At 27.0% G+C, this 11,221-nt stretch overlaps 1 protein-coding gene across 12 annotated transcripts in view; it reads left to right on the top strand.

The window, feature by feature from the left end:
• The window catches only part of LOC129920736 (uncharacterized), a 91,141-nt gene that overhangs the window by 45,301 nt on the left and 34,619 nt on the right, over positions 1-11,221 (top strand). For 9 of the 12 annotated variants that reach the window (XM_056002318.1, XM_056002319.1, XM_056002320.1 and 6 more), the window contains 4 exons: positions 265-396; positions 4,495-4,569; positions 5,946-6,165; positions 6,649-6,769. In XM_056002318.1, coding sequence (XP_055858293.1) covers positions 265-396; positions 4,495-4,569; positions 5,946-6,165; positions 6,649-6,769 — 548 coding nt within the window. Of the gene's footprint in view, positions 1-264; positions 397-4,494; positions 4,570-5,945; positions 6,166-6,648; positions 6,770-7,022; positions 7,130-11,221 lie in introns of all 12 variants that reach the window. The other 3 variants (XM_056002316.1, XM_056002314.1, XM_056002309.1) reach the window with 1 other exon arrangement.

Raw genomic sequence — 11,221 nt, 5'->3', positions numbered from 1 at the left:
GGTTTATGATCTGACTTTACTGGAGTAACTGGTTTCATCTTCACAAATTCTGTTTTTATTGGATTGTCACTGAAAACAACCCTTTCGCATTTTATATCATCCCAGAGACAGGTTAACTCAAGATTTAAAGTAAACATCGTTTACCGCAAAAGCTAACAATATTTTCCATTGCTTCAGTCCTTTCTTAAAAATATAATAAAATAAATTATACCGCTGTGTTTTCCGCTAACAAACATATATTTTAATTAATTTCCCCCACAATAGAATGGATCAGGACCAGGTGATGTCGGAGGCCGAGGCAATGGTCATCCGGGTGATAATCCCTTCTATAGCAATATCGATAGTATGCCTGACATTCGACCCAGGAGGAAATCAATTCCACTCGTATCAGAACTTGTAAGTACACCTCTTTGTTTTTTTTTGTTTTTATTATTTCTACAAAGAACAGTATTTGATGTCATTGCAATTTAAAAACAAACAAAAAAAAAAAAAAAACACAGAAAATCACACAAAACGATAAAATTAAAGAATTTAAAATAATATTTTCTTATTACTAGAATTATCAATTTAAAAATTTAAATTAAAGCAAACATAAAAAAAGTTCAAAAATATCACTAAGACCCTCCGTTTTATTAATAAGCTAATTAAAAAAAAAAAAAAAACACAAAACAAAAAAAAAAAGAAATCATAGTTATTAACCATGCTTGTATATTTTTTTTACATTTGCGCGTCTCTTAAAAAAAAACTGAAAAAAATATTTTCTTAAAAATAAATATTGGACCCATAAAGGTGCTCAAGGTATATGTCCATTAAATTTTGTTTTCCAAAATTTTACTATTTTTAATTTTATTTTGTTATATTCTATTCAAAGAATTTTTTTTCACTTGTATTTGTTATTCTTTTTTTTTGTTCTTCGTTCTTTGAAAATTTTTATAGTCTTCGCTAAGAATTTAATAAAACAAATGCCAGATTATAGTCTTTATTCGGAGCTTTCTCTTATATAAATATATTCATAGTTCAGCAGCAAGTTTTTTTTTTCTTTTTTGTTAATTTCTTTTAAGATATTTTCTTACCTTATTTCACAATATTTTTATTTTATGCTGGTAAAAAAAAAAATGTTGGCAAAAATTTGCACCGATTTTTTTAATTGAGCATGCAATCTTTTAATTCTCATTTGAGTAATTTTTTTAGTTAAATTTTAAATCGCTATTTTAGAGGCATTTTTTGACACTACTTTTTACTGCTTCGTCATGGTTATTAGTAGCGTTGTGTTTAAAAATAATAATTTAAAAAAACAATAAAACATAAGCTTTCATAGTTTTTTTTTTTACATTTTACTTTGACCCATTAATTTATATTTACTAAAATCGCCTACATGGAGAAAAAAGACCACCTAAAAATAAACTGATACTACCTTAAATAATTAAGCGGATTTCTGCATGATGAAAATTCACATTAAAAGAACTTCATCTTAAATTTAACAGAGTTTATGCGGAATCCACTTATTTTAGGCGGATATCGTACTGTTTTAAGGTGGTGGGATTTAAGGTGGGCATCATCTTATTTTAAGGTGCTCTTTTTTTCTCCGTGTAGTCAGAGTTCAAATGGCTAGGTCAAAAGAAAAATTTAACACAGGTTCGGCGTTACAAAAAAGAAGTTTTACTTGCATTATTTGCTGAAAAATTTTAAAGTTTACAATATTTTGACCAGAATTGTAAAAATATCATTTGAAAAACAATACATTTGAAATTTAAAAAAAAATATTTATTGCGACCGAAAAAAATTAGCATTAAAAATAATAATAATAATTGAAAAAAAATCAATGCAAAATTTGGGCATTAAATATTTTTTTTAATATTCGCCGAATTTCTTTAATATTCTTTTGTTGACCTTTATTACTAATTTCTACCCGTTTTAAGTGTGTATCTTTTCAAATACAGATTGAAACTAGAAAGTTTTTTTGTTTTGTTTAGAAATGTTAGAGTAATATCAGGGCTTCAATAAAGCTGTAAAGAGAAAAACATAAAAAAAAAACTAATTTCTCATCGATATGTAACGAAGTTTAACTAGGATTGTACATCTAATATATAAAATTGTTGTGTCGCAGTGTTTATTATCAAATTCCTTCGAAAACGGCTGGATCGATTTTTATGAAATTTTGTACACATATCGAATAGGTCTGAGAATCTGCCAACAACTATTTTTCATGGTTAGAGTGATCCAGCATAATGTTTTTTCTTTTTTAATTTATGACCACTATTGAAAAATACATATAACTTCAAATTTTTAACATTCTAAGATCAACCAATGTTTTTTAATCGCAATTTTTTTGTCGAAAAATAAAGTGTTTTAATATTGCGATACATTTTTGTATGTTTTTTGTTTTTTCTGTCGCAAAATATTAGATGTTTTGTCATTTTGATGTCAAATAAATCACATTTAATAAATATAATAATTGTTTTATTACTATAAAAGGTGAGATGCAAAAAAATGCAATACATAGCACGGCTCAAGATAGCCCTATTCATCGCAACTTGACTCATAAAGGCGTGTATATTTTAGGGTTTAATTTTTCAAGAATTATGATAGATTTTGTAATTAGTTGGTTGTTGGAGTGTGTTTTTTAGATTCTTCAGGAGAGTGAAGAGTAGGTAAAACAATAATGTGTGCAACCCGATATGCCCACAAAATTTCATTAAAATCGTTCAAAACAAGATAAGCACAAATTTTGTTGAACCACCTTAACCATCTCATTCCAAAAAATAAAGAAAAATTGTTTCGACCACCCTTAGCATTTAGGGGTATGAAAAAAAAGTGTTTGCAGATTCTCAGACCAACCAGAAATGACACACAATTTCATAAAAATCACCGCGACACGGGAGTTGTGTGTATGTATTAGATTTATTTTGTTGGTATTGGAAAATCCGGGTCAGCTAGTTTTTCATAAAATTTGTATATATTTCCTTAGAATAATTTGCTTAAACATATCATCATTCGAAGTTTTCTTTTCAATGTCAAGACATGGAAAATTTATATTAGGTGTGTTTTATTGGTAACTCAATACTTATCTCAGTAAGATTTTGTTTTTTATTTGTTGGAGAATTTTTTTTTTTAAACTTATACATTTTTGACCGTTCAACAATAAGGATTTTATTATAAATACATAAAAGTAATCAATTTTTATTGTTCCTGAGTACCAATAAAACACGCCTATTGCAATACATATTTACTAACGAAATTGTTTTCGATATCTAATTGAAGGGTCCAGGGGAAAAACGGCACATGTCCACTTTTTGTCAAAAATAAACTAATGATGAGATCTTATAGTATTTACTGAGCACTATCTTATCTAATAGGATCCTTACTTTTATAAAACAAATTTAAGCCTTGCTGAAAAAATAAATAAAATTTGTGCTTTTAGTACTAAGTTTTAGGCAAAACAAAATTTTAAAATGCGTTTTTCTCGAAATGAGTTGGAATGGACTTATGCTGTTTTTCGCCTGGACCCTTCAATTGAGAAATCATTTACACCTATGTGTAGGTCACTTTAATATTATAACAGTTTGACTACGTATTTTTATAACTTCTTTCATTTTTTTTTTTATAATTTATGTATTGAGCTAAGTTAATTTTTTATTTATTTTTAAGATACTTAAGAACTTTTCTGTTACCCGAAGAATTTTGCTTTAAAAATTGCTTGTAACTTTTCAAGGGGGCTTACTACCAGTTTTGTTTTATCCCTCTAAGAATAGTAAAAATATTTTCTAAAAGTGACTTTTAACAAAGCAAGTAAAAAAAAAAAATTTTCTTCTCTGATAACCAATCTTATTAAAAAATATTAAAAGCTTATAAATAATATTTGCATGTTTTTTTTTTTTATTAAAAAAAAATTAATTGAACACAAAGCTTATAGAAAAAGGTACAATTTTATTCTTTAAAACAAAATGCGATAGTATTGCACACAAAATATTACCAACAAAACAGTTTTTAATCGTATGTAGTTAAAAGTTACAATTTAACAAAAACTTAGCACTGAAATTCAAATAAAAAAAAAAATTGATGAAAAAATAAAAACAAAAAATTCAAAAAAAAATTATGGTTCAAAATTAAAAAAAAAAAGTAAAATAATATAAAATAAAATGCATTGCAACGCATGATAGATTTTGTTATTTCCTTCAATATATTAATATTTACCAATGAGTTTTTGATTTTAGTTGAAATTAAAAATGTATGTTTTTTAAAATGTAGAAAATGCATTATAAAAAAAAAAATATAAAATAAAAAAAGAAGAAAATTGTTACTATTTTGTTTCACAACTGAGTAAGCTTAGATGATTTTTTTTTGTAATTTTTCTTAAAAAAAAAATAATTATGCTATGGTTTATAAATTATATTAAAATTTTTTTGTTCCATTTTTTATATATATTTTTTTGGTTATATTTAAAAATGATAATATTCTTTAAATTAAAATATCAAACTAAACATAAAATAATAGACCATGGCTGCAACGAAAAGAAATGCTGGATTGACATCAGCTGTACCTCGAGCAACCCTTAATGATGAAGAATTGGTAAGTTTTTTTTTCCTGAATAAATGATATTAAAGGTTGTGTTCCCTGTGGGCAAGTTCGTGCGTGTCGCATTGGACCAGGGATGTTGCGAATATTCACATCCGCACCCGCATATGCGGAACCTCCGCATTGATTTGGACATATGCATCCACAATAATCAAAGCGGGTTTTAATGCGGAAGCAGTTGCAAAACAAGTTACAGTAAAAAATATCAGGTCGAGTGACTGAAGAAAAGACTAATGAAGACAATATTATAATTAAAAATTTTGAGAATGGCACTTTTATGGCCAATTGTCTAGGGGCTAAGAGGATGAGAATGACAGATTCTAGGAAAAAGTATGATGAACAACCAGGACTAAGACATCAGGTTTCGTCAAAAGTACCTGCTTAAAGAACGACCTAGCTATGTTGTTAGATTTGTCAAGTGCGGACACAAAAAAAGAGGAAAATTTTCTTAAATGGTGAAATGTTCACCGAGAAGGCTTTAAAATGTTATCACCGATAGCACGATGATTTGTCACTCTATTTGGCAATTTTGCTTCTATAAAGCTTTATAGAAGCAACAGAAGCATCTGTAAAGCTTTATAGAAGCAAAATTGTTTGTCGGGTACCGACTTTGCGGGCCTAACCAACTTGATACAGAGAAGAAGGCTACAATATTACTATTTATGAAGTATAAAGCACCTGTTTTCAGCTTCTCTGATTAAATACAAATAACAAAGATGCTTTTAAGGATTCTATCATAACTTAATTGATTTATATTTAAATTTTTATGTAAGATCTTTAACATTCACATCCTCATCCTCATCTGTAGATGTGAACTTCAAAATACCGCAGGCGCACTCCCATTCGCGGATGTGAAAAAATCTACATCCGCAACATCCCTATCCTGGACCATAGTTCTAGAAGCCCTAAGGAAAATGAACTTAATATGAAATACTCGTTTATCTTGTGTTTATTGCAGAAAATATATTAAAGGCTTCAAATATCTGTTTATATCTGTTTCTAAACAAGGGTTTTCCAAAATCTTGAAGTAGGAAAATGAATCCCAATTACAAAGAACAACCGTGAAGAGTTTAGATATCTAAATGATGGAATTACTATATAACTTGTCCTTGATGACATACATATTTACTGACTTTTTTTTTCATAGAGGTACTCAGCTGCAGTTTTTTTTTCGGCCGATATAATCGACTATTTGAGGTCTTAAATTGAAGGTATTTTAGTATACAACAGAACCTGCCCTTTTTATTTTTTTTTTCTGAAGTAACTTAATACTGGTATAAAACTGCAAATGAACACAGATATATAATGCGAGTTTAAAAAAAAAATATATATCACAAAATAACGTGCTTCTATAATATCATAATTTTTAGAAAATGCACGTTTACAAAAAAGCCCTCCAGGCTCTCATCTATCCCATCTCATCAACAACACCACATAATTTTGTACTATGGACGGCTACATCACCAACTTATTGCTACGAATGCGAAGGTCTGCTTTGGGGTATTGCCCGGCAAGGTGTTCGTTGCACAGAGTGCGGTGTGAAATGTCATGAAAAGTGCAAGGATCTCCTTAATGCTGATTGTCTACAAAGTAAGTTTGTAAAGTTTGTTGCAGCAAAAATTATTTTTTTATATACACCTGTATTTCGATTGTCAACACTATCAATTGATAGTTGATAAATCGTATGTTGAGAAAGATAGTATCACAACTTGACCTTACAGAGTTGAATTATCAAAATCGGGTCTTTTTGAGTTGTGACACTATCTTTCTCAACGTACAATATATAATGAAATTTTGTGTTTCAAAGCCTAATTTATGGGAAGGGAAAACTGTTCAACTTTTAAAAGAAATTTTTTCAATTTTTCAAAACTTTGTCAATTTAGAAATAAGACATCGAAATTTTTTTCTATCAAATATAAATTGATAGTTGTAAATCGCAATTAGGGTGATACAAAAATCTGTTAATAAATATTTACTTTCAAACTCAAAATTTTTTTTTTAAGAGTAATACTGTGTACTCATACCTAATGTTTTTTTTTTTTTTATTATTTTCCCTCTCCCTTTGCATAACAGGAGCTGCTGAAAAAAGTTCAAAACATGGCGCTGAAGATAAAGCCAACTCGATCATAACCGCCATGAAAGAGCGAATGAAACAGCGTGAGCGTGAGAAGCCTGAAATATTTGAACTAATCCGGTGAGTTTTTACTATCCTTAAAATTTTTCAAAATATCTTTTTTCTTTGCGATTACCTACTATTTTTTTTTTCATATATGAATTATTATTTCTAAAAAATTAAAAATGAAATTAAAAAAAATATAAATCTAGTCAACTTTTCTATATTATGTAACAAAACATAATTTTTGATATAACAAAAAATAATTCATTAAATTCAATAAAGAAAAAAAAAAAAAACGTATATATAAAATACTTACATATATATAATGTAGAGCGGTATTCAGCGTTGAGGAAAAATCTCATACAGGTCATATGAAAGCAGTGAAACAAAGCGTTTTGGATGGAACAAGCAAGTGGTCAGCTAAAATAGCAATAACAGGTTTGAATGAATATTCACATAAAAAAAAAAAACAAAAATAAAATATAAGAAATATCTTTAAAAAAAAAAACAAGTTCCAATTGTAAGATAAACGTTTTAGAAAATTCCAAAACAGATATGATACATTTAATTTAATTTTTAGATTATGTTAAATTAAATTAAATAAAAAAAAAAAAAAACAAACGAGAAACTATTTTTCCTACAGAACTGCTTTAACTGAACTGCCATGTGCGCCTTTAATTTTTTTTTATTCTTTTTTGTTTTATTTTGGATTGATTTTTTTTTTTTTTGGGGTTTTGTTTGTATTTTTATATTATTTTGATGGTTTTTACATTAACTTAAAATATTGTGTCAAAATTTAATAATATATATTTATACTTGCCTGTTGTTCACTTTTAGTGCAACTATTTGGCTACGGTTTTATGTATTTCTTAAACTTATATTTAATATTTGACTTGATTGACGACGGAGAGAGGCGTGTCCGAAACGTGTTTTTTTGAAAAAAAAAAAAAAGTTTTCGTTTTGATATTTTTGAACTGTATAGATGTGTAAATAGTTTGATTGTTTATGTGGCAGTTTATTTTATAGTTTTTTTTTTTTTTATTAAAATTTATATTTTAGTTTTAAAGCTGAGGATTTTATTGTCAAAATTCAGTTTTGAGTTAAATATTAATCTTTTCGAACTAAAAAAATTATATAAACAGCGATCATTAAAAGTTTGCATTGGTTTTTTTTTTTTTTAATCATATTAATTATTATTATGATCAAATTTTGGTTAATATCTGGAGAAAATAGGTATACCAATAAAAAAGATGAACATTATTCTTACATTCTCGAAACAAGTTTTGGTTTGCAGATATGAGTTTAAAGTGAACAGGTAAAAAAATACAAAACTATTTTTTGTACCGAAGGGTACAATTAAATTAGTAAATTATTCGGCAATTCATTCAAATCCATCGAAAAGGTATTGAAAACCAAATGTTTTTTCGCCATCTGGTTGATGATTTATTTGCAACCAAATATTTTTTTTCTTAAAATCAATCCTTGTGATGACTTTTCTCATGATGGAATGTCTCATGATGAGTTGTCTCATCATAATATGTTAAGTTAAAGTATAAACTTGTGAGTTGCATGATGTCTCTATTTAGTTCAATAGGTATAATTCTGCATATTACTATCTGGTTAATTCCTTCTTTTTTAATGCGAAGGTTAACTCAGCACATAAAACTGGGCGATAGAAGATACAAAACAGTTTTAAAAGAAATGTCATATCGAATTCTGTGTTAGTAAAAAACTTTTTATTAAAAATCATCTGTTTAATTGGAAACTGTGAGCCTTTCCCAGATAATTACCGAAATAAAGATCTTTATGTTTTTTAAAGATCTGGAGTTGCTATGCTTTTAACTCTGTATGAAGAATATGACTGAAAAAAAAAACTTTTTGTTTGAAGAGCAGAACAAAATGTTTGTTGATTTCAATATCAAATTCTTTTTCCTTAAAAAAAAATAGCATGTACTAGGATTTTATTTTATATAAACATCTTTAAATAAGACACTTGACTCAGCTTAGAATTAAATATTTTTTGTTGTTGTTGTTGTTTTATTTGTTTATATTAATTTTAATTTTAATTTATGATTATAAATATCTCACTGATTAATTTGTTGTATTGTTTGTGTATATTTAAGTATTTTTACTTACTTCTGTTTGGAATATTTTTTAAAGTCAGATGTTTTTTGTATGTATATTAATTGTTTAAAGGTTGTTCGCGCTTTGTATAGATATAAAGGAGTTTTTCCAATTTTTAACCAACGAAAATCTAAGAACGTTAAGGAGATAAGAAGTATTTATATAATCTACAAAAAAGTATTTTCCTCAAACTTGACTCTTCAATTTTTGTATGATGCGTATTTTTTATTTATATTTACAATACAAGAAAGGATGTCGCTTAATTAGGCACAATTTCAATAACAAAATAAATTAATTCCTTCATATCAAGTAGCACACTGTTGTGTAATTTGGTGTAAATTCATGAATTTTTGCGTAAAATTCAGAAAATTGAAAAAAATAGTGTATTTTTCTGTACAAAATTTCAAAATTTTTTTAAGATTCCGTGGAAAGAATACACCCATATTCAGTTGTTTTTATAATATACCATTAATGGTGCATAAAATTATTCGATTCTGAAAGCAACCAAAACGAAATATTTTGTACACTGTACTTTAGTGTAGGAGGTACACCCTTTGGACATAAAATTCACCAGACTAGAAAATCTGAAAAAAAAATGAGATTCGGCTGGCCGCCATTTAAGAAAAAAAGACAGCGAATAATTATTTTACTATATATATCGACTTATTTATCCCTCATTCTAAGTTATTTCGATTCGAACGCTTCTAAAAAAATGTAAAAACAACAAAAAAATTCAAATTTTTGAAGAAATGATTTTCAATAGTCGAAAAAAATCATTAATTCATTGTAATTTTCGAGGCGCTCGATTTTTAAACGGGGTATGATCTAAAATCAGTAGACAGAATGTACTTCGTACATTAAATTAGGCACTCAAATTCATATTTATTCATTAGTTTCTTATGGCAATATTATGAAATTGAATAAAAATTCATTTTCATTTATTTCATAAAAAATAGTGTAAGTTTTAATTCTTCAATCTGTTTGAGGTTGAAAAAATAAACTTCGGCTCAAGTTTTAAATCAGAATAATTTTAATGGTGTATTTTATCCATAGATTTATTGTGTATAGTTTTTCGTTAAAAACCAGATAATTTTTTAGCCATTCTGTACAAGAAAACGGTATATTTTTCATATTCAAAATATATATTACGAAAGTGTTAAAAAAAAACTCCAATTATTTTGGTGTATTTTAGACTTTTGTGCTACTTGAGATATACACATAAAAAAGTACGTATTCGCCATAGTGAACATACCTTTTTTTCCTATGCATAGGAAAAATGTATCAAAATCGGTTATAGATTAAAGATTTCGATGAGAAGGGACAAGGAGATACGATCACAGCATTCCAAATTCTGCGCTGAATATTGATTTATGTTTGAATAATAGTGTGATCTATGATGGTGGCTATGAAGATGAGATGTTTAATTTGTTGATGTTTTTCACAATAAATGGAGAAAAGAAAAAAGCATGATAATGATGTAACGTATTGTATGACTATCAGACAGTCACACAATGTTCATATGATAATATTTTAATATTTTGCATGAATGATGGTGTATATTGTTGTGAATGATGCTACACGAAAAAAAATTAATTTTGGTGTTTTTTACAAGTGTATAATTTGCTAACTAATTTTTTTGGATTCATTTGAAATTTCAATAAATTTTGCTACTGAATTAATCTTAATCTTTCACTTTTTATGGACTCCACATTATGTTCTCTTAAGAAAATCGTTGGGTAAAATTGGAATCGTCCTGTGTAAAATTGTCGTTTTCGATGTATAATTCCTAAGAAAAAACAATTTATATGATAATTATTCTATTTTGCTATTTAATTTTGAAAGAGTTTATACACTGTGATTTTTGTTTTGTTAAAATAATGATAATCTTTTGCAATAAATCAAAAAAAAAAAATTGGTAAAAACAATAGTTTATGTTAAGTTTGAATTAATTTTTTTTTTGTTGTTTAAATTAGAATATTATAATGCGCTGGTGCATAGAAAAAAACGATGCTTTATAATTATACTGGCTAGAATGCGAACGCTGTTTGAAAATATGAGTTAATGGCTAACAGAAAATAAGAAACTTGCGCAAAAAAAAGAACAAAAATTGTAAACGCAACGCAAGCACCACTTTGGAGAATCCGTCACCAAACATGCGAAATACTTTGTTTCCGACACTTTTATTTATACAAAATATATTTTAGACGTATATTTATTTATTTAATATCAACAACAAATGCCTTCATAGAATGATAGTTATTTTTTGTTGTTTTTTTTTTAACTGAGCAAATTAACACAAACAATATTATTCACTTAAAGTAGATACAATTGATGTATTTTTTTTTATTAAATTTTACCGACTGAAATTTGAAATATTAATAAAATATAACGAACAGAAAGTATTCA

Source organism: Episyrphus balteatus, chromosome X (assembly GCF_945859705.1).
Source record: "Episyrphus balteatus chromosome X, idEpiBalt1.1, whole genome shotgun sequence".
Taxonomy (NCBI): Eukaryota; Metazoa; Arthropoda; class Insecta; order Diptera; family Syrphidae; genus Episyrphus; species Episyrphus balteatus.
The sequence above is the reverse complement of the archived record's forward strand: the minus strand, read 5'-3'. Positions and strand labels throughout refer to the sequence as shown.